The 22,071-nt window shown below is 46.6% G+C and overlaps 1 protein-coding gene across 1 annotated transcript; it reads right to left on the reverse strand.

Annotated features, from left to right (window-relative positions):
- Nucleotides 1-131: 131 nt before the first annotated feature.
- Nucleotides 132-16,478, reverse strand: LOC133468706 (uncharacterized). Its single transcript, XM_061754912.1, has 5 exons — nt 16,428-16,478; nt 12,230-12,428; nt 9,575-9,769; nt 7,233-7,456; nt 132-4,712 (listed from the first exon to the last, which is right to left on the reverse strand). The coding sequence occupies exons 1-5, from the start codon at nt 16,476-16,478 to the stop codon at nt 4,596-4,598; spliced, it is 786 nt and encodes a 261-aa protein (XP_061610896.1). The 3' UTR covers nt 132-4,595.
- Nucleotides 16,479-22,071: the final 5,593 nt, after the last annotated feature.

Raw genomic sequence — 22,071 nt, forward strand, 5'->3', positions numbered from 1 at the left:
TTGAGAAAAAAGTCATAACAACATTTTCAAATGTATTAACATTACAGGAATATGTCGTTTTGGAAATTGTAAATGTCTTATGAGAATATAGCCATTTGAAGAAATTCAAGTGCTTTAAATGAAAAAACAGATTTTGTTGTCCATAAAGTTTTAATGGGGGAAAAAAACCTGCAAAAAGTACCCAGTGAACATGAAAAGAAATGAAGAGACTGCAAGATTGCGCAGAGCCAAGCTGTTATGTACAGCATATTGCACGAGAAAAGGAAATCTGAAGCCACGTCCTCCCGTCCTCTTCCCGTCCGTCCCCAAGACGACACGCCGGGGAGCCGACGCTCCGAGGACGCAAACTGCTACATCTGGACTGGGCCTCGCAAAATGTCCGACACTGTGAAATCCTTCAGACCACTTTGGAACGCCAAAGAAAGCCAAAAACAAAACAAAACAAAAAAAACACAAAAAGCCAGAAAAACTAAACAAAGAGGCTCTACTGTTCACTTCATGTATGGACAGACTTGACTTTCCTACTCCATTTAATTACATTCAAAAAAAAACTTTAGATACAGATTGTTTTTTTTTCTTCATCTTATAATCAGGAATGTTGGACATGCATTTTTTTAAAACTTCATTTACAGCTATTGAAAAAAAGCCCTTAAACGGAGTGACACAGCAGACTTATCCAAAATGTCTTCAAATATTTCCCCAAAATGCCACAACATTGGAAAAAACAAACAAAACAAAAAAAGAGCATCCGAGTGGTTTCGTTTGCTCTTTTTGTCTTAGAAAAATTGAAAAATCCTCAATACAAATTGTGTCAAATTCTCATTGAACTTGTATAAAACGAAACCCCCCCAAAAAAGAACAACAGCAAATCACAGCACTTGACAGTTTCGATGCACTCGTTCTCCTGAAGTGATATCAAAAAGACACTGAAGGCTCAACTTAAAAGAAGACGGCGGCGTAATACTGGGCACCGGTGGTGACTCATTCCTCCTCGTCCAGAGTGTTACAAAAAGAGCAGGAAGGAAGTTCAGCACGGGAGTAGAAACAAGTCAATTAAAAAAACAACAACAACAACAACCACCACATTTGTTTGTTTGTACAGTGCACATTGAGAGCAAACAGTCAAAAATCGTGGCGAAAAGTTGTCCGTGCCTCGCCGGTTGCGACACCGCGCTTGGGAATCGAACGACGAAGACGACGCGAGCGGTCGTCTTCGTCACAAGGCACGTTTTCGTACAGATTTGATTGTCCGTTGGGTTCGTCGGGACTCGGCAGGGAGAACGCGCGCGAGGCACATGGCTTTAGTCCGGCTGGGGTGGGTAAAGGGGGTCGGGGTCGGGGGTCAAACCTGCCACGCTCGGGGCCCCAAAAAAAAGAACAAAGAAGTTTTGAAAAGCCCCCAAAATGCACCGGTTGTCGTAAGCTCCGTATGGCTTTCAGAGGAAAAATTCTCACTGTCCTAAATTTTGTATAGCATTCTATTACGGCTTACATTTTTATTTTATTTCATACAAAATAAATAGAAATATTACATGAAAAAAAAAAAAGAATGTCGGGGAAAATGAAGTTGTAACACTTCAAGAATATAAATGCAATTACAGCAATAGTCATAATATTACAATTTTTCAACATGTATGAGAATTTTTGAAACAAAAATATTGACGTAATATTACCAGGGGGAAAAAAAACGACTGCATTTTATGAGAATGACGTTGTAATATTACGGGGGGGGAATATAGGAGCTCAAAAATAAAGACGTAACACAATTAGGGTGGGGGAGGAACGTACAATTGAAATTGCAATATTATGAGAATAAAGTTGAAACAGGAGGAAAAAAAATTGTCACTAGGATAAATTTAGTATAGCTCTATGAGGAATATCCCCAAAATTAAAAAGGCCCCAAAAAGGTCAAAGGTTGCCCGCCTCCGCTCGAGTCCCACCTCGTCACACAGGCCCCGCCTCCAGCGCACGGCCCAATGCGCATCAATCGACGACGACGACCGAGCTAGCTGCTGTACAGGCGCAGAGATACACCAAAAATAAATACGCAAATAAATTAAGAAATATTCATTCCGGGAGATGGGCCGTGTTAAGCTCGGCTAAAGGGAAAGACGGCGTTAAAAGTCCCAATTGGCTCAGCGTTCGGTGTTTGCAGGAAACAAACACGGAGGTCTCGCTCTGTCCAATCAAAGAAAATCATAATTCAAAAGCATCAGGCTGTCAACTACTCGCTCCGAAAACAAAAATAATGACCCCAAAAAGTCCTCAGTGTCTTTCAACACAAAAGCAAAAGAATATGTCCAACTAACTGGTTGCGTCGATTAGGGATGGGCATCCCACTGAATTTCCTTCAGCAAATATCGGGATCATATTTTGACTTTCCAAATATTTACAGACTCGGTCAGTGTGTTTACAAAACAATCTGAAAAATACAGCAGTGCCTTGACATACGAGCGCCTTGACTTCCAAGATCCGAACTGTCGCTTGCCCATTTTGTATTTTGAGTTTTTTGTCTTCGGATAAAAGCACGAATTTGAGATACAAGAATTTTGACATACAAGCGCAGTCACAGAACAAAGTAAACTTGTATCTCAAGGCACCACACCCTCGGAGTGCCTTTAGAAGACACTGAACACTTCTTTGGCAAATTAAGAATATTACATGAAATTGCTCCCTTGTCCAAAAATTGATGAATGAGAATCTGGCAGAAGACATAGACCAAAAAAAAAAAAAAAAAAAAAAAAACCCTACATTTTCAACAGTCGAGTCTAGAATGAAAAATATTTCAAACAAATTCTATGATTCAATCCAGTGAATAACAAGGAATTATAAAAACGTGCTTTTCATGGGTTTCACTAAAGAGCCATACCAGGTACAACTTGTTGTAAACAGGATATTATTCAAACATTTAAAGAGTGGAAGTAGTACAAAAATCGAGTAGCGGCTAGTTGAGGAGTAGTGCCCCCCCCCCCCCCCCCCCCCCCCCCCAAGACTCAAGAATTTAGTCGTAAAGTGGGCCCACAAACTGTACAAAAGCTGTTGTTGAAGAAATTGCTCAAAACTTCGTACATGTGTACAACAAACCGAGCGGACATCATCTGCGTGACCTCGACCCAAACAGTTGCAGAGAGATCATCGGATTAAGCAGGGTACACATTTACCGATAATTCGGCCTAATCGCAGCATTTTTTTTTCTCTCTCTTGCGATCGAGGTAACCATTTCCTGATTGTCGGATGCTTCTGAAAGATTATCCTGAGCGATGACTGAGGCTGACAATCGTAAATGTTAAACCTGTTCAGCGTTTACGACTATCGCCAATCGGCCGGGCCGAGGATCAGAGTTCGAAAGAGCAATCTACTTCCCAGAGATGCTAACGCGTTCTTCTTCTACTACTACTACTACTACTCATCTTCCTGTATTTTCCTGCAGTCTGGACAATGGCGCCTCTCACGTGTCAGTCTTGGTACTCCCACTTCTAAGACTCATAATTAACTCCTTCACTGCCGTGGACATTTATATTCGTCAACTGGAATTGTCGGAAGTTGGAGCAGTTTAAGCACCCCGCGCTCCCAACAGAGTGTGTATGTGCGGCGGTAGGTAGTAGAACGTGGGTGTCGCGATGGTGAGAAAAGATGACGGAGTTCATGGAGTGAATGACCAAAGTTCAACACAAAACACGCTGTGAGGCGCATTTCTTAGTTGAACGTCTGCACATACACGTTAGCAGTGGAAATATCAGTACGCGCGTGACGGGTTGTGTACACCACCCACGATAAGAGCCATAAGAACACTCACGGTATTGTTTCCTCGTCACGGGTGGGTTGATAATCAGTTATCGATATGTGTGTACCCCGCTTCAAGTGATGTCGATTTACGTTTTTGGAATATTGCTCATCCTCTCGCTTAAAAAGATTGTCCTGACAAGTTTTGTCACCCAAAAACTTCCCCGTGGTCGTGATTGTTTCCGTGTTTCCCTGACTGCACGCTTCCCCACTTGCAAAATGTCCGCCTGCGCGGCGTCACTTCAAGTAGGCGGCTGGCGGACGAGAGCGGCGATGGTCGGCTGGCGATACGCCATCAAATTAGCCAGTGTGAAAGCGTCAAAAAGGGAAGTCGAGGTTCTTATTCTTGGAGGAATAACGCAACAAAACCACTAGTTTTTTTCCCCCGTCCACGCTTTTTCTTCTTCCTCGATCCAGTGGCGGGAGAGAATCGTAAGGCATTCCCGGGACTGATGATGAGAGTTCACCTCCGAGAACAAATTAAAAAAAAAAAAAAAGAAAAAAAAAAGCTGTACAAAATAGGTCATCTTACAAGTCGTATTTCCAAAATAGCTCTTCAAACTCAATGGCTTCTTCTTGAACAAGAAAAAGAGGGAACATATGAGGGGGAGAAAAAAACCCAAAACGCCATCAGTCTCCGTCCAGCGGTGACCAGAGTTTTTTCTTGATCTCTTCTTCATAAAAACAAAACTCCGAAAACCCGTGTTCAATCTTACAGTGCCATCTCTAAAAAGTCTGGTCCCGTTCCAGTGAGGGGAGAACGAAGCGGTGCTCGGGGGAGGGAGGGGGTAAACGGGGGCGGGACCGGCACTTCATCTGTGCTCGCCCCTCAGCCGAGGGACCGGAGGCGGTCTGGGGAAGAGGAAGCCAAACAGGGCCACGGTGAGGCGCATCCAGACGGGCAAGTTTTGTCTCTGCTGCCCCAGGAACTGCAGGGCGACACAAACAAAAGGTTTTGCTGAGAACTGCGGGAAGACAAGTGAGCACGTGTGATGTTGGCGTTCTCCGATGGCCACTAAAACCAGTCGCTCTGGTTCCGGAAAGGCACGAAACGCATGACATCAGTACAATCTCACTGAAATTCTGCCTCAACAAAAATAATGATGCTCACTTTTGATTGACAGGTCATGTCATGTAGCGGATGATTGTTCTCTCTCTCTAATATAATATATATTATATATATACACATACATACAGTATATATACATGTCGGAAACAGGATTTACTATGGGAAATACTTCTTTGGGTTTTCTCCAATTTGGTTTTAGTCAAAAGGGCGAGAAGCTCGGCGATCCGGGAGGGGCTCAGTGTCGAGCCGATGCGGCTCGGGCACCCGGCGAGGAGGCCACCCCGGGCACGTCCCACCGGGAGGAGACCCCGGGGACGACCCGGGACAGGCCGGTGAGACTACGGCTAGCGAACGCCTCGGGATAACCCCGGAAGAGCTGGACGAAGTGGCTGGGGAGAGGGAACTCTGGGCTTCCCCGCTCAAGCCGACGCCCCCGCGACCCGATCTTGGGTAAGCCGAAGTAGCTACGTGGACGGTTTTAGTCAGACTTAGATGAATCACGAAAACCGAGCCTATCATGTATTTATGTTTTAGACTGTTAGCATAAGCAACCACAAACACTTTTGTTGGCGCAACAATTAAGAAATGTTTTCACACATTTGCGGCAGAGCCTGGTCCCCAATTAGTGCGCCCCGCTTAACTAAGCGTATTCGGCGAGCGAGCAAAGAAAACAAAGCGCAGACTCCCCCGGTGCGCCTCCTCCTCACAAGCCGACACGAAGGCGGCTCAGGTTGCCGCCTCGCGTCCGACGGCGCCGCTGCCGCTCGCCTCCGAATGTTGCACGGTGTTGCGTAAGCGTCCCATCTCTTGGCTAGCTAACATCAAGCGGCCCGCCATGGGCTATTTGATGCAGAAGTGGCGCGCTCAACTGAGTTGAACCGGCGCTGCTAAATGGAACGCTAATTGTCCTTAATTGCCTTCATTCTACTTATTGAAACAATTTTAAAAAATGATCTCTCAGCAAACAAACATTTCTCAAAAGGTGCGTACCCACGCAATTTGTGTATGTACCCTTTTGCCATTTAGTGAAATAGTTGTGCTTGTCACTATATGTGAACAAAGATATTTCAGATAAATACATTTTCATGCCAATGAAGTGAAATGTCATTTTTCGGAATCTGGCCCCCAGTGGGAAAAATGGCACATCATGCTCCAGATGTGTTTCATGTTGTCGTGGTGGTTGTTCTTTTAACAATCGCAAGCAGGCAAAACTAATCGAGCCACAGATCCAGTCTGCATCACGTAAAGAAAGCAAACAACCCCCGCACTGGCCACCGGAACAATGCGTCTGCGCGTGGTCGAGTCTCTTAGCGATCCTGCGGGATGCGAGACAATGCGCCCGCTTCTCTGTGGCGGCGTGGCGGCGCACACTTGAGAGGCAGCACAAGTCCGCTATTGTGGCCCGTCCTCGTCGCGCCGCTGACTGTGTCGACGAGCGGGAGGTTATTTTTAGACCAGCGCATGAACACAAACACACACGCGCGCACGGACGATCACGCTTTGCTTTCTCCAGCTCGCCTCTTTGGCGTAACCACGCCTTGTTGTCGACAGGACGCGCACAAAAGCAGCACAGGAGAAACGCGACTCCTCTTCGACAGTTGATACTGATTAACCAACTTTCTAACTTATCAGGGCCCGGCGTACATTTGGAACATCTCCGCCCCATCATTCCGGTAAACACAGATACAACAGAAGCGTCTGCGCAGTCTGCTCTGGTTTCGTGTGGCAATGTCAGCTCAGTACGGTGCGCCTCGGACGGAAGCATTTTGTGGAAAGAATTTTGGGTCTCTTTCAAACTGTGGCAAATCACAAGTGAGCCTGATTGGGGAATTCCCTCGAAATGGCAATGGAACTGTCATCCATACCTCCTTTTTCACTCCATCAGGAAATAAACACAAACTAAATATCATCACTAATGCATTGCATACAGCACTCATAGTAATTCTGACGTTCAAGTAGAGTGGACCTAATATCGAGACTTGCGGAACACTAGCTTTTAACAGTTTTGACCTTCTAGAGTATACTGTAAAAATATGTGGACTGAGTAGCGAACCTTGTGAAGTGCCACCAGTTTTCTACATTAAAGAGTAAATTGTTGAGTCCAGGAGAACTCTGTTGCTAAACAAAACCGAACATTTGGTAGAAGGCAATTAGGTCTCCTGAAGGCTCTCCGGTAACCATGTGGTCACGCCACAATGTTGTGCGTGTGTGCATGTTTACAACCAATAAGACACGTTCGCATTGTAAATTGTTCATAGGCGCGAACGGTTCTTTGTCTTTAAGCGCCCTGCGATTGACTGCCGTCCAGTCCAAGGCGTACCACGCCTCTCGCCGATGTCACCCGCGATCCTAATAACTGACTGTCCGGCTACTTCCTTACCAGGTCAATGTGATCCTGCTGGAACTTGTCTCCGATCTCCCGGAGTTTTTGTCCGATTTGCGTCTCCGGGCTCAACGCCGCCCGCCGCCGGCCGGGCCTCTCCGCCAGCCTGTCATCCTCCTCCCGCCGCCGCCTCTCTTCCTCTGCCGCGGCGGCCCGCCTCGCTCCCCGGTCCTCCAGGGGCTCGAACTGCGCGGGCAAGTGCAAGAGCAGCGCGGCGTTGCCTAGGGGGAAAGCATCGGGTGTGCTGAGAGGGCCCGAAATGCGATGTCGGGGCGAGAGTACGTGTCACGTCAGGAGGCAAACAATGTCAAAACACAACTACGACATCCCCATCTTAACTGCTAAAACTAAAACTAAGAAAAAAATAAATAATCAAAAAATCAAAAAGCTGTTTTGCCGGGGCTGGAATTGTGAGTCAAGGGACCAACTGTAAGGTAGCGCGCTGTGCTGTGGAACAGGTTTGACCAAATCCTCTACTGGAAGGAAACAATTAAGGACAGCGTAAGAGTCACACAAGCAAAGAGTCGATGCAAAAAACATCTCAGTGAACTTCTTCCCGCAGGCGATGTCACCGAGTTTACCCGTCGCCTCCAGCGTGTGCTTCTGCTGTCAGGCCGCTCCATGGGAATGTTTTGCTGTCCTTTTTTTCTCCATGTCATGTGCCGAATAACTCGCTAGTTCGCCGCGTGCGCGGCCAAGAGCGTGACATCCATTACTGCTTTAGATTACGCCGAGCGGCCAGACAACCTGGAACAATGGCGCTCGCACCGTGACGCCGAATCAACAAACGGAGCGCCGCCGTTCGTGCGGGGGGCCACTCAATTCACTTAGGGTGATGTCACATTGATTTGATTAGGACGTCATAAAACAATACAGAGGTTCAACAGGTGGATTTATTTGTGTGGTTAAGTGCACCTTTGTGTGCAGAGTACATAAATCCACGCCAAGTGGGCTTTCATTACATTAGGCAAAAGCTATTACCCGATTTAAACGGATGCTTTGGAGGGGCGGGACATCGGGGCAGACCTTTTTTCCCACCATACATCTGTCACAATCTGGCTTTTTCTCCTTCCATTCATTTTGTAAATGCAGTGGAACCCGTATGACCATTACAACTCAAGCATTGATTTAGTTCCTTCTTCTTAGTCCATTTATATTTGAATTTGTATTTTTATTAGTACCAAGAAAAATTCCTCGACCAGAATGTGCGTTCACTTTTGCTGACAACGGCGAGAAACCGACTTCGATTAAAAACGTTTCGCGTAGAAAATGATGAAAGATAAGCTCAACTAACTTTTACGGCCTCTTTATACTCGCGCGGCCGACAACGCCCGCATTGCATCACGTGACCGACGCATTGGCCCGCGCGGCCCCTCTGCGTCACTTGACGGCAATCACGACATCATCTCTCGTTTTAGTCACATGCTGCAACGACGTACTCGGCGTTCCTCTCGGTTCTACGCACCACCTACGGCGCCGCCTTCTCGATGGATTTTGCAGCATAATTAAACGCGGCATCTGGTCATCTGGGTTCATTTGCTCTAGCAGACACTGTTCCACGGTCGCCATTGTTGTTGCTTTGTTCCTCGTTGCGGAAAGGAGAGGAAAAAGGGCGACGGGAAATGGCCACAAAACGCAGAGGCAACTCCACCCTGTGGCGTCCGAGCCAATACCGGCCGGAGCGAGACCCCCGAGGAGTTCTTGGAGGAGAACTGCAGCACACGCGCGTGGGTTGCGTGCGACTCGACTATGAAGGCAAACTGCGCGCGGGATAGCCGCAGCGACGTCAGCGCCTGCACGAGTATAAAGAAACCTTTCGTAACCTTACGGCCAAAGTTAGAAATAACACGTTTACATTCTTAACTGTCGTATAAGTGTGAAAAGACATCAAATGTCAAAGACAACCTCTCAACTGGAATGGCAATTGAGATGTAGTCAGAGGTGAACTTCCAAAAGATTTCAAAATCTTTCAAAAACATTTTGCCCTGTGGACAGTTTGGCTGCGTAACAGATTGTTGACAATATTTCCAGTGAGAAAACGGGTTTTGCTCAAATCGGGGTACCCCTTCAGGACTCAACTAATCAGTTTAAGACGACATAATTAGGTGAAATGACAAACATTTTCCAAGATGTGTTCTCAAGTTCCGTCGAAGGGGAGGTGTTTGATTCATCTATTAGCTACACCGGATGACCTGCCGCGTACTTTGACACCAGTTTAGGCGCTTTTCAAGTCACGAGGCGTCGATCGGAGGTTTTGTGTTGCTTGACGTACGCCGTCGCCGGAGTGGAATGTAAGAAAAAGCTAGACGCTCACACGCAGTCTAAGCGGCCGTTCTTACCGTGAAAGGGAACCCGACGCCGCATCCGCGAGCCGCTCGCCGGCACGGCGACGACGGCGGCGGTCCGACGAGACGCGATCTGCGCGGCCCGCTCTTCGTACTTGAAGTCCCCGAAGGCGGTCCCCCGGAGCTGCGAGGTGGGCCGCGACGTGTCTTCCTCTTCATCGTCCATCAGACGCCTCAGCGGTAAATTCCCTGCGGACGGGGCGACACGGCACGCAAACTTGAACCGAGTGGGGCACGGCCGCGCTACTTTGTTCATTCGAGTGTGATTTGTTTTGAGGGGAAACAGAAAAAGGAAATGGAAACTATCGCGCGTGCTATCGGCGGAAACTTTGCCCCCCTGGCAGATGGAAAATCATCTCAGTGTGTCAACAATAAATGGCAATAAATCATTAGTCACCGTAATGCCCGCTAAGAGGCTTACGCTTATGTGATGTAATGCTACAAAACAAACAAGAAGGCGTACGTTGCTCATCCCTTTCAGAACGTGCGGAGGAATGTATGGAAAGACCCCGCGTGGGCGGGCGGGCGGCCAGAAACGCCGCACGAGCCCGCGGATTCCATCGAGCTGTTCACGCCGACGTGCCGAGCGCCGATTTGCGTGCCGGCCAAAACATCGGCGCGGGTGCCTTTTTGCTCCCTTTGCAGCGGAAAGCTCGCAGTACAAGTGGGAAGCGAATGATAGGCCCCGCGACGGCCCGGTGCACTCGATCCCTCGCCGCAAATAAGCCGCGCTGTCGGCCGCTACGAACAATGTGAAGACGTTGGCAAGAGGCCACCGTAGCTGCGCTCACCGCTCACCGCGCGTAGCACCACCCGCGCTCTCCCTTCCAGCAGTTGGATTAACCTCTTCCTTCCCCAACCACTGGAACACTCTGTGACCCCCCCCCCCCCCCGAAAAAACTCACATCCTCCACGCCAACATCAGCGTTTAGAAAGTGACTTCGGGACACTGCACATGATTGCTGCACCTGTTCAGAAGCTTTTATTCACCGTGTGACGTAATGTCTTATTTGACAATGGACAGTTTGCTTTTGTTTTTGCTTCCTTTTAGCCTGCGGCCAGGTCAGCATCGCAAATGAGAATCCGTTCTCAATTCCTTGACCTGGTTAAATAAAGGTTAAATGAAAGAAAAACCGGCAACATGGCTGTCGACGAGCCTGTCAGTGCATCGCGTGGCGAACTTTAGGCGAGGCCTCTTGCATCTTCCACGGAGTCATCGAGCAGTTTACTTGTTTTTTAACACAAGTAATAACAGTTGCAATGTTGCTTCAGACGTCGACTGCGAGATGACGCAAGGTTTTTACGACAGCGATCGTTGGATCCCGGAACGAGCGATTTCAATTCCAATAGTGTCCTTTGGGACTTTTTCCAAGTACGAGCCAGCATCTCTCGCGGTCTGCTGCAATGGGAAGAAGGCGGATTAGCTTCCTCACGCACGCCGCAGCTGCTCGGCGACAACAACAAGCCCCCCCACGACACCCCCCCCCCCCCCCCCCCCCCCACCCCGGCCGCTCCCTCCCTCGGCAGGCGCACGGCACGGAACCAAAGTTGCGCCTCGCACCTCGAAGTGGTGCGCGCGCGTTTCATAAGGAGATGATGGCTCCCGCTCCATAAATGTTCAAGTGGCCTCTTTCCTCGTTGGCACCGCGCCACCGTCTCCCCATAATCTCTTCTTTCTCCATCTTCTGTCTCGCAAACGAACGGGGCTGGGCTGACCGGTAAACGCAGAGGCTGCTGAAACCGGATAGGATACACCGGTATTGCGTGGAACCGGCGCCCCCGTTGACCTTACGGAGCGAACACGGCCAAAACAACGACCGATTACGCGCGTCAAATGAGCTCGACGGCCAAATCTCAAATCTGGGTGAAATCGGCGAGAGAGCAAATTGAATGCGCACGAACACAATCCGGTCGCATTCTGATCCTGATCATCATCCCGATTGAGCTGAAGCGTCGAGTGTGTCCCTCTGCTGCTGCTGCTCCTCTTGTGCACGCAGTGGGACTCATTGAACTCTGAATTGTGCTCAGCTAACCCGGAAAATAAATCCATCGAATAAATCGCGACTTTTACATTCACTTAGTTGGCCGAGTCAAGGTGGTTCATCAGAGGGCGTCGGTGGTCCAGCGCCAGCTCGTGGACTCCTAACCCGCATTAGGCAGCCCCATGCCGTCACCCCGAAAAAAAATGTAAAATTGAATAATAATAATAATAATAATAAATGAAACCGCATCAGCAAGACATTTTCTGCACTAATACACGCTTTGAATGCTAACATTCTAGATTGTACCCTCACCGAAACAATATAAATGTTCTGGACTTCCGACTTTTAGCACAACACGCCATTTTGTCTTGTTTGCGACTTTTTCGCGACGTCCCCTTGACAGTTCAATGGAGGAAAAGAAGGCAAACGTGCTCAAGTGAGTGTCCTTACGTGACTTGAAAGTCGTCGACGGAAGGCTAGGAATGAGCGTCCTAACCAACTTTCGAGTCACCGCAACCTAGCGAAGGGAACTCGACTCGAAGTCATTTGAAAAGCCCACTCCCGGAACCCCCGACGGCCACCAGGCTAGCCGCCTTCCCCCCTCAGTCCACCGGCGCCCGTCGTCCTTGTTGACGGCAACAAGAAGGTGAAACAAACAAGCACTCACCGCCAGGAAACGCGCTTTCCGTGCCAATGGGTGCTATGTTGACAGGTGGGCTCGTTTTGTTGTCTTTCTCCAACAGACTGGCGTTAGTTCCGCTCGTCTTGCGGCGTGTTTGGGTTTGCGCGAGGCGGGCGGGGGGCTTGTGTTTTGCCCAGCTCCTGGAGACTCCGCCCGCCTTGGTCGGAGGCCACGCCTCTTCCGGCTAAAGCCAGCGCTTTTCAAAAACATCAAAACCAATCAAATACATTCTTTCCGTTCATTTCCTACCTTGGTAGGAACTTATACAACATGGAAATACGCGTTTATTTGGGCCAACCAACAATGATGCCTTTTCTTTTTGCTAAATCACGACAAATAATAATAAGAATATCTAGTCATTCTTTTGCTATTCATGTACATTTTGCGGTATAAACATTAGAAATCACACACGTCTAATTCAGTGATATTCCTGGCTGCTTCCACTGAGCGTAGCGAATATTTGCCTGTGAGTATTGTATGCACTGTTTATATGTGTTGCTGCTCCGTTTGTGGTTAGAGTGGCAATTGTTTGAAGATTTCGAAAAAATGATTTAAAAAAAATGACCCTAACATCGATGCTAAGTTGCGTTAGCCCATCTACGGCGTTTCGCATTTTATGTTAGCATTAAGCTAGTGGACTTTCGCTTGATGAAATTCTGCTTTGGTTGCTTATTTTGAGCACTTGACTAAGTTCCGCAGCTAAAACCGAGTGCCGTACGTAAATCAAAGTCCAGTACACGACATAAAACAAACATGAAACAATTGTAAAAAAAAACAAAAACAGTAAGTTCAAAACTTTCAAAACAAAAGACGAAAACAAGGGCAGAGTTCATTCTCTTTGTGTGTTAAAGTAGCAGTTGTTTTGTTTGAAGGTTCCTAATTACTGTGACAACTATGCTAAATTCTGTTAGTCCACCTATGGTGTTTCACATGATATGTCCATTTTACAGGACACTTCAATTGGGAGCAACACAAAAACTGCCTAAAGTAAGCACGCTTTGTCTCTTCATGGAAAAAAATGTTGTTGTTGTTTTTTTTTTTACATGAAGTATAAGTGTGTTTTGATCATTATTAATGTGTTAAAAATGTGCGGGAGCGGTCAAACCTTTTATTACTTGGTGGGTTGGTAGATATGCACTGCAATAAACGGAGGTTCACTGCACATTGTGCACAACCAGCATGATCAAATATATTCTTTCCACTACTTTCTACCTTCCAGGAAATGATACAACATGGAACCAACCATTTAGTTTGTCCAACAAACAAGTACGAATAAGTAATGACGTACAAACGCTTTGTAACTGTACGTAATTAGATTTTGGAGGTATATGTATGTATAGTACGCATGACCATTTTGACCATTTTTGCTGTTTTACTCTTCCGCTGTTTCGAGCTTCCCCAATGAGCCTTCAGAGACCTGCGCAAATGTGGTGGCAACATGGACGTTTCTCAGGTCTGTTTCAAACTTGCCCGTGAACACTGTCCCTTAAAAATGCACGCTATATTCTGTACACGACTTGCACTACTGGACTGTTTATTGGACAGGTGCATGTTTCTCTGGGAATCTGTTGTGCAAATGCGCTGGGGGCGCAGACAATTCTGGGGCTTGTTTCAAGCGCCCTCTGGAACACTTTTAACACGAGCCTATACAAAATACACACAATTATTTTTGACATTCCAACCATTGATTACCACCATTTTCTTGATTTGACCCCGGACTGCCTCACTGTACACAAACTTTGTAGCACCTATAAAAAGCATAACGTTTTAAAATATTCCTATTTTTGTGGTTTTTATGTCACTAATTTCTAAATTCAAATTTGTGGGTGGAAGAATAATAACAGTCAAAAGTCCACACGGGCCACACTTGACCTGAATAGCATATTTACATGGGCCAGCACTTCGGATTCTGAAGGCCCTTTACATGACAACACAGAAGCTGAAATCTGATTGGACAAAAAAAATAAATAATGAATAACATTTACTGGAAGCTGGGCAGCCAAAAGAAATGCTAGGAAATCAACAATTACATGGAACAAATATTGGAATTGAGGCTATAAATGTAGGTCAGTGTTTCTGATATTGTTTAGGATGACGGTCGTCAATCAGGTTTTGAGGCGTAAAAAAAAACAAAAACAGTGCGTGTCCCTTTAAGAGAACAATTCCAACGCATGTTGACAGGGCGCGGACCAATCAGATGGTTTGTTTTGGTCCCGCCCCCTCCTCAGTCCAGCCTGACACGTGGAGGGGCGAAAAAAAAACACACGCACACAAACCCGAGCAGGAAAAAAAAAGAAAAGAAAGAAAAAGCAGCAAACATGTGACTCGCTCGCTCTCTTTCTCTTTCTGAGAGTCACAAGTCACAGCTCAGCTGATTGGAAGCCGCGCGGAGATGGAGTGACGCCACGCACCCAATTGGCGCCGCCGACGACGTGCGTGCTGTCAAGGCAACAAATGCCAGACGACAATTATTGCACTGCGCATCTTTGTTTGCTTTCAGGCGAGTATTAGTCATGACTCATGAGCTGAATCATATACAAACAAGGAAACAAGAGCAACATTTTTTTTTTTTTTTTTTAGGAACACATTAAAAAAATTAATTCAAGTTCCTGTGAAGTGAAAATAAATGTCTTCTAAATGTGGCACACCACATAGGAGTGTTGTTAATAAAGCCAAATTTGAATGATGAAAAGAATCGGAAATGATCTAAAATGAGTCTTCCAATGGTTACAAATCAAGCCCTTCTTTCAGCTCTCAAATGCTGGGTGGTCCGCTGAATACGCTGAAACCGTGCCCAGCTCAACTGTCAATCAAATACCTCGAAGACGACATGGAAAACTGGATGCGATTTCATCTAGCCTCTACCTTATGCTGACACATGCTACATGTTTGAGTCATTATGAAAATATATCCGCTTAAAGCCTCCAGTGGCTGGAAAATATATATGACTGGGTCGTCACGGGGCTGTTCCATGCCGCGACAACGAGGCGCTCGCTCACAAGCGGCCACGGCAGCCCAAAGCCACGGTCTACACGCTGGCTGTCGAGTCGGACTTTTTAATAAAAAAAAAAAAAAAAAAAGTTCCCCTCTTCTCGTGCTCCCGTCTTTCTTTGCGTGACGTGCGCGCACTCACAGCTGACAACGAGGCGCTCTAAAGCGGCCACGCCAGCCGACTATCTGAAGGACGATTTTTCACCTAACCCGGTGTTCCTTTAGTTGTTCCAAATGGACCCGCACCAAACTGCTCTCGTGTTGTTTATTTGCCAATTGAATTTGTACTCCAGTCCATAAAGACGGAACACATCTTGGCTTGATTTGATCATTTTTGGGATTCCACGTCTAACTTTGCTCTCTTTCCGTGTACTCGCTGCTTGAATTTTTTTGATGGCAACCCGTTTAGGCAGAGCACTGGTTTGCTCTGGATTAGCTTGGACTTGTTTAGTAGTTCAAGGGATTTCCACACCTAACTTCGGCCATTTCTCGCTAACTCGCCACTTGAATTTATATCGCGGTCCTTTTAGACAGAACGCTCGTTGGGTCTGGATTTGCTTGGATTTGGCTTTGTGCTTGAATACGTTATTGCAATTTGGAGGCCTTAGAATGCAACACGTCACTTTCATATCGCCGGCAGCGAGCGCCCGAATACCGGTCGAATGCAATCAATATGACACGCACATCGTCGCACATAGTAAATAATATCAATCACAAGACGGTAAAACGACAAAGAGTTTGCCACGCGCAGCTCAATGCCGGCGGGCACCCGTACGTGAACGTGACGGATGCGTAGTGACAGCGAAAAAATGGCGCGCGTGGTCGCTGACCCTTGCGGCGGGGGCGGGGGCATTAGTGGAAAGAGGAAGGAAGAGCGAGCTCAAAAACAAAAAAACAAATCAAGAGGTTAGTGAGCATAGAGGAAGGGAAGCCAGGCGACTTGATAACACACGGCGCGAGTCACCCAGGGGGGCATTCGGGTCAGGCCCATTTTTCACACCGTCACTGCTCAGGCCAGCGTGATTTGTTGGGTCTCTTAACTTTTCGCACCAAGCGCGTCGTTTATTGTCGCGCAAACAGCAAGCCGCCGCTCACTCGCTTGGCCGAGCCGGTTTGAGTGCGCCCGCCTCCTTCCGAACGTCATAAAAATGTTTTTAAGGAAGGCCCCACACCCGAAATGTTGTTTTCTTACCTTTCCTGTCGTCCTCTCAATCTGTTTTTGCGTCTGCCGCTGCCCATTCATGCATGTTCAGATGGAAAAATAGTTTGTGTCAGTTATTCTGCCATCAAATATTGATAACGGGCCCTTGCCGGCTCATTACGAGCATTTTTGGTTTGTTTGTGTGTTTAATTGCTTGGAAAGCGCGGCAGCCATGCAGATGAGCACAAGTGAAGACTTTGTTTTTTCTTTTTCTTTTTGCCGTTGTGTAAATTAGGGAGTAGTTTTGAGGATAATTACAGTATTTCCGCAAATAGAGTCGGGCAGTGTTTATTTACTCAAGTGCAGATGGGAGGGGCAGTCTAAACACAATGAGACCAAATCAAATGGAGAGAATGCAAAAAAGGAGGTTGTGGAGCGATCGCCACGTGTCAAAGGTTTACCGGAAAGCTAATTGGCGCTTTTGAAATTGTCACAATTCAGTAACCCCACCCATGACTTGACAGCCAGGCTGGCTGAAGATCCAGAGCACCTTTCAAGCAGTTAAAGCCTACACGGTTCGAAACACTCCATCAGAGTCGAAAGGTGCTATTTCCTTTATCAAAAAACACGTGACAAAAATGTTGTTTTGGGGGGGCGGGGGGTCCTGAACAGATTTATGGCATCGTTATGGCGAATATTTGTGCTTGGTGTTCATGCGGCACATACACACAGCAGAATGCACGAAGTGCTGCATCCACGAGTGAAAATGCTTTTATCGTCTTTACGGGTGCTTGTTGTTTACATGCTTAAATCGGTACTGCTGTTTTGATGCGCAACAGCATTCAAACTGGCTCATCAGTTCACCCTTTAACGTCTTACCAAGCGTGGTTTTTCCTGAGGCATCTATTTGGGAGATTATTTGGGCAGGGTCCGAAATACGCAAACATTTTTGGATAGTATTTATTGCGATATAACATAACTTTTGTATAAATCTATCATAATAAAGAATAGAAAACACACAAAATAATAATCCCAGTAGAGTAGTAGTAGTAGTGCTTGGCTCCAGTTTGATGTTGTAATTGTACATTTTGAGCGCGTTTGAAAGAGGTGGGTCATTTCAAAAAGTAATTAGCACACCGCGTGCTTGTTTTCTCTCTCCTAGTGCTGCTCGTTATCAAGAACTAATTAGCGTTCCCTAACAACAGCTCCCGGAATTTCAATTGTAGTCCATTACCGTATTCGCGGAGGATTTATCACTCGCAGGACGCTTTAGACGAGTCGTGCGAGGCCGTTAAGACCATTTGGGTTGCAAATCTGTTCCTTTACCCCCCCCCCCCCCCCCGCACCCCCGCCCCGACCCCCCTTCCCGATGCTATCAATGCTGCGCAATTTGCAGTCTCACGCTTCCTGTGAATAATTGCCTGTCATCTATTACTTTGACGCCTCCAAAGTGATACTTGGAGCGCTTCTAATTTGTCAGGTGCACCGGCACTCGAAGTGTCCCGGCACTTTTCCAAACTATTTCCGTTCGTATCTCTCCGTTTGATCTGGGCGCGAGCGAGCTATTTCGGATTGTGCGCCGCCAGCGCAGGTGACGGAGATCTGCGTGTTTGCTTCGCGGCTTTGTCGCCTAATGAGGCTTGACGTCCAGACCGCCTTTGTTTTTCCCTCTTCTGTCACCTCCCAAACCCAAACAAAAATTGCTGCTGCATTGTCAAAGCGCTAATTCACAGTGCCATTAATAAGATACATTTCAAAATTAGCACCATATTTTGCTGATGATTATGTGGAATTCGGTCCAGATCCACCCGCGATAGGTGAAAATCCGCCATATAGAGAGACCATATACATTTCTTCATATTTTTAGTTTCACCCCTCCCTCATGCTTGAAACACACCTATGGAGACACACTTTTCAACGTTTTCTTTAGCGTTTGTTCTGACTCTGTTGCTGTCAAGAAATGACAGACTATCGTATAACATCACTTTGAGGAAATGAAAAGAAGACTGACTTGCACAGTTCTCTAAATCTCATTCACATTGTGTACTGGAGAACTGTCACATCAAGCAAAACATAATCAAACATTGTGTATTTTACAGACCAAAATGGTCAAGAAAGTCTGCTAGCTTGATGCTAACTTATAATGGGAATTTCATAGATGGGCTAATGGAAATTAGCATAGATCTTACGGAAATGAGCAACCTTCACCTGCATCAAAGTCCACGTAAAGTCAAAATAGATATATGTATATTTGATACATCACAGACAAGGGTGCTGTTAACGACCCTGCCAAATTTGAATGGTTTAAAAAAAAAAAAAAAAAAAACCGCTCTCTCCGCTCTCAAACACTGTGGGGGCGTCCGTTGAATACGTTGAAACCACACCCACTCAACTGTCAATCAAATACAACGTTTATGCTGGATAAAATGGATGCTACCTCGTTTGTCATCTTTCTTATGCCTACGCTTAACTACAGGTTTGAGCTGTGAAAATATATCCGCTTAAAGCCCCACAGTGGCTGGATACATTCCACTGGGTTGTAGCGGGGCTGTTCCACGTTGGGATAACGAGGCGCTCTAAAGCGGCCACGCCAGCATGAACCCCCCTGTCCAGATGCTGGCAGTCACATCGGTCTTTCAAAAAAACTTCCTCGCTCTCTCGCTTTCTCTCACTGACGTGCTCACTCACGGCTGACAACGAGGCGCTCTAAAAGCGGTGGCCGCTCAGCGTAGAGACCCGATCCACCAGTTGGCTGTCAAGTTGGACTTCTTTTTCTTTTTTTGTTTTTTCCCCCCTCCCTGCTATACATGCGCTCACTCAAGGCCAACAACGAGGTGCTCTCAAGCGACCGCCGGAAGACGCATTTTCGGGGTACAGGCTTAGCTAGCTTGCTAACTGCATCTCAAGCGACCGCCGGAAGACGCATTTTCGGGGTACAGGCTTAGCTAGCTTGCTAACTGCATGTCGCAATTACACCAGACGAAGGTGCTCAAGTTCTTGTAAAGTGGGGGAGGGGCAATTAGCAACACACACACACAAAAGTGAAAAACGGTTTAACCATTTTCTCCACAATTGCGTACGACATAGTTGCACGTTATCAGGAATTATCTTTAGAAACCAATCTGTGAATTCACCTTACAATGTTTACAAGCTAAAGTGCCATAAGTTAAAAAAGTTAAAAAGTGTTTTTTTCCCCCCCCCCCTTGCTTTATCTGTAAACATACCCACCATCCCGGTTTTGCGAAAGGTGCTAACATTTTTCCGAGCGTGAATCCATTGTGAAAGTACACGACGGCTTCGGGGATTGGTTGCGGCTCATTGAAAGCGGCTCCGTCTGCCTCGTCTGTCGGCGCCTCTCGATTTCAACCACAGGTACGGCCCACCGCTGGGTTCATTCAGAGGTAACACATTTGAAACGCACACACGCACGCACGCGTATCCCTCGCGGCGTGTTGTGCCACCACATTTAATGCCCCGTGAATGAAATGTAATCGCATACAGAAAAAAGAGCTCGAGTAAAGTGTGGCGTGCAAACGAAGTGGCTCCCTTTGCCTGGCGGCGCCGGTGCCATATATTCGAAGTCAATGAAAAGTTGAAGCGGCAAACCATGTAAACAAACCATCTGTCGCACTGGCAGCTTGTCATAGCGGCGACACCTGCACACCGTCCAAGTCCGTGTCAGAAGCTATTTGCACTGCTGTTTAGTTGTTTATTATGCCGGCACCATTGCTATTGTTTCGTATTTCAACACCCAATTTATTACGACTATATTTACCCATCAATCATCGCCAAGGCAGAATGGAAAGCCAACTTTGTTGAACTAAGCGACCTGCACGACTGTAATATAATGGCTGGCCCGTGTGCAAAAACAGCCACATATTCGTTATTCGCTACAAATGGACTTGCGAAGCAGTTCCAAGGCCACTCTATGTTTGGGTTCGCCCGGTTTAAAGAGCCGCCAGACTAAAAAGTTGCTTTTGGAGGGTGAAGAAATGTGTCAAGTGTGAAAGTGTGTTTGTTTTTTTTTGATTGTGATGTACTAACCGACCGAGACGTTGAATCTAAAGCGCATCATTTCAACACGACAACCGCTGCTGCGTAAGCCGGGACGGCTGTGCGATCAGGCAAGGGGACGTGCGGACACTGTACGTGTGTCCAAACAGACGCTTGTAAACATACAAGTACCGAGTCAACGCCTGTGCTTATGCAAAAAGTCAAAAAGGACAGACTCTCAAATGGGCTAAAATGATAGAAAATGCTCGCTTTTAAAAACTTCTTTACACGGAACACAGTTTCCCTCTTTCATAAAGTAGAACTTACATCGTGTCTGTACTGAAAAGAAAAAACAATCTTTACGTCGCTCGTTGTTGTCTTAAGAGCCTGCTTAAGCACAACTTTTATGCTAGCAAAGCAACATGTCGCCTTTGCTTTGCTAATGTTGTGTACTGAGTACCCCCAAAAATTGCTAAATGAGCTGATTTGACAACCGCAAAAACATTTGTGGAAATGTGTTTTTTTTTTGTTTTTTTTTTAAATTAGATGGAGAGGTTTTGAATGGCAGAAGCTTGTGGTTCTTAGGCTAACACAAGACAACACATTTGCCATCAATCATTCTTGTAGCCGACAACATTAAGCAGTTCCCTTAAATAAGGCAATGGACGGGGAATATCCCGCTTCTCCAAATCTCTTGCTGTTGTCGGTAATGCTTCCTGGTTAACATTCCTCCATGCCGCTGCTATCCCTGTTTTTTTTTCCGCTTTATCGCTCTATTTTTTACTTTGTCATGCGCGGAGGTTGAAGAAAGTAAGAGCCCATTTTGACAAAGTAAGGAGTAGAAACTGCAGATGGCGGGATATGCAGGGAGTAAAACTTTTCAAAACAGCAATACTTAAGTGCAGATACCTAAAAATTCTACTTGAGTACAGTAATAATATATTTGTACTTCAACTAAACCATGTAACTGTCGTCTAATGAAAGTCTACTAGCTTAATGCTAATGTATAAAGCAAAATGCCATAGACAAGATAATGGAAATTAGCATACATGTTAACCCTTCGAACAACCGCTACTATAAGGTGTGCCGCACACAGAGCGACGCGGCCGAACGTGGATGAAGTTGACCATGGCAATTTTCATTTTTTTTTTTTTACATTTGGCGACTCTGCCACACATCAAGCGATTGAGCACGGCTCGCCTACCGACGTGCTGCAACACAAAAACTGTAACCCTGTATCGCTTGCAATATACTGTGCGCTATTATTTTTATTGAACCACAAAAACATGGCACGATTGTCAAGGAAGAAACAGATAGTCACAAAGAGAGGACATTTTGGGTCTGTTGGTACTGATCGATGGCGCATTCACTGATTGCACCCGTGCGCTTTGGCGGCTAGGACTCGTTACTGTGCCCATCGGCTTGGTACTGCGGTACTTCTCCCCCCCGAGTGGGCATTCAAGAGGCAATAATGAGATTTTGGGGACGAGCGTGTCGGATGTGATGACTCGTTCGCTTTTGCTTGAGACGGAAGCTTGAAATCGGAAGGAAAACAAGCTGTTCTTCCATGTTTTTGAAGCACCGCGGGGGGGCTAAGTGGATGTTGTTACCATGCAAATTGTCAACCCTTGAAATGTTTCGGGGACTGCTGACTGTTCTCTAAAGTTCCTCGAGGTGCACGCCGTCGTCGCTTTTATACGCT

This window comes from Phyllopteryx taeniolatus, chromosome 18 (genome assembly GCF_024500385.1).
Source record: "Phyllopteryx taeniolatus isolate TA_2022b chromosome 18, UOR_Ptae_1.2, whole genome shotgun sequence".
Taxonomy (NCBI): Eukaryota; Metazoa; Chordata; class Actinopteri; order Syngnathiformes; family Syngnathidae; genus Phyllopteryx; species Phyllopteryx taeniolatus.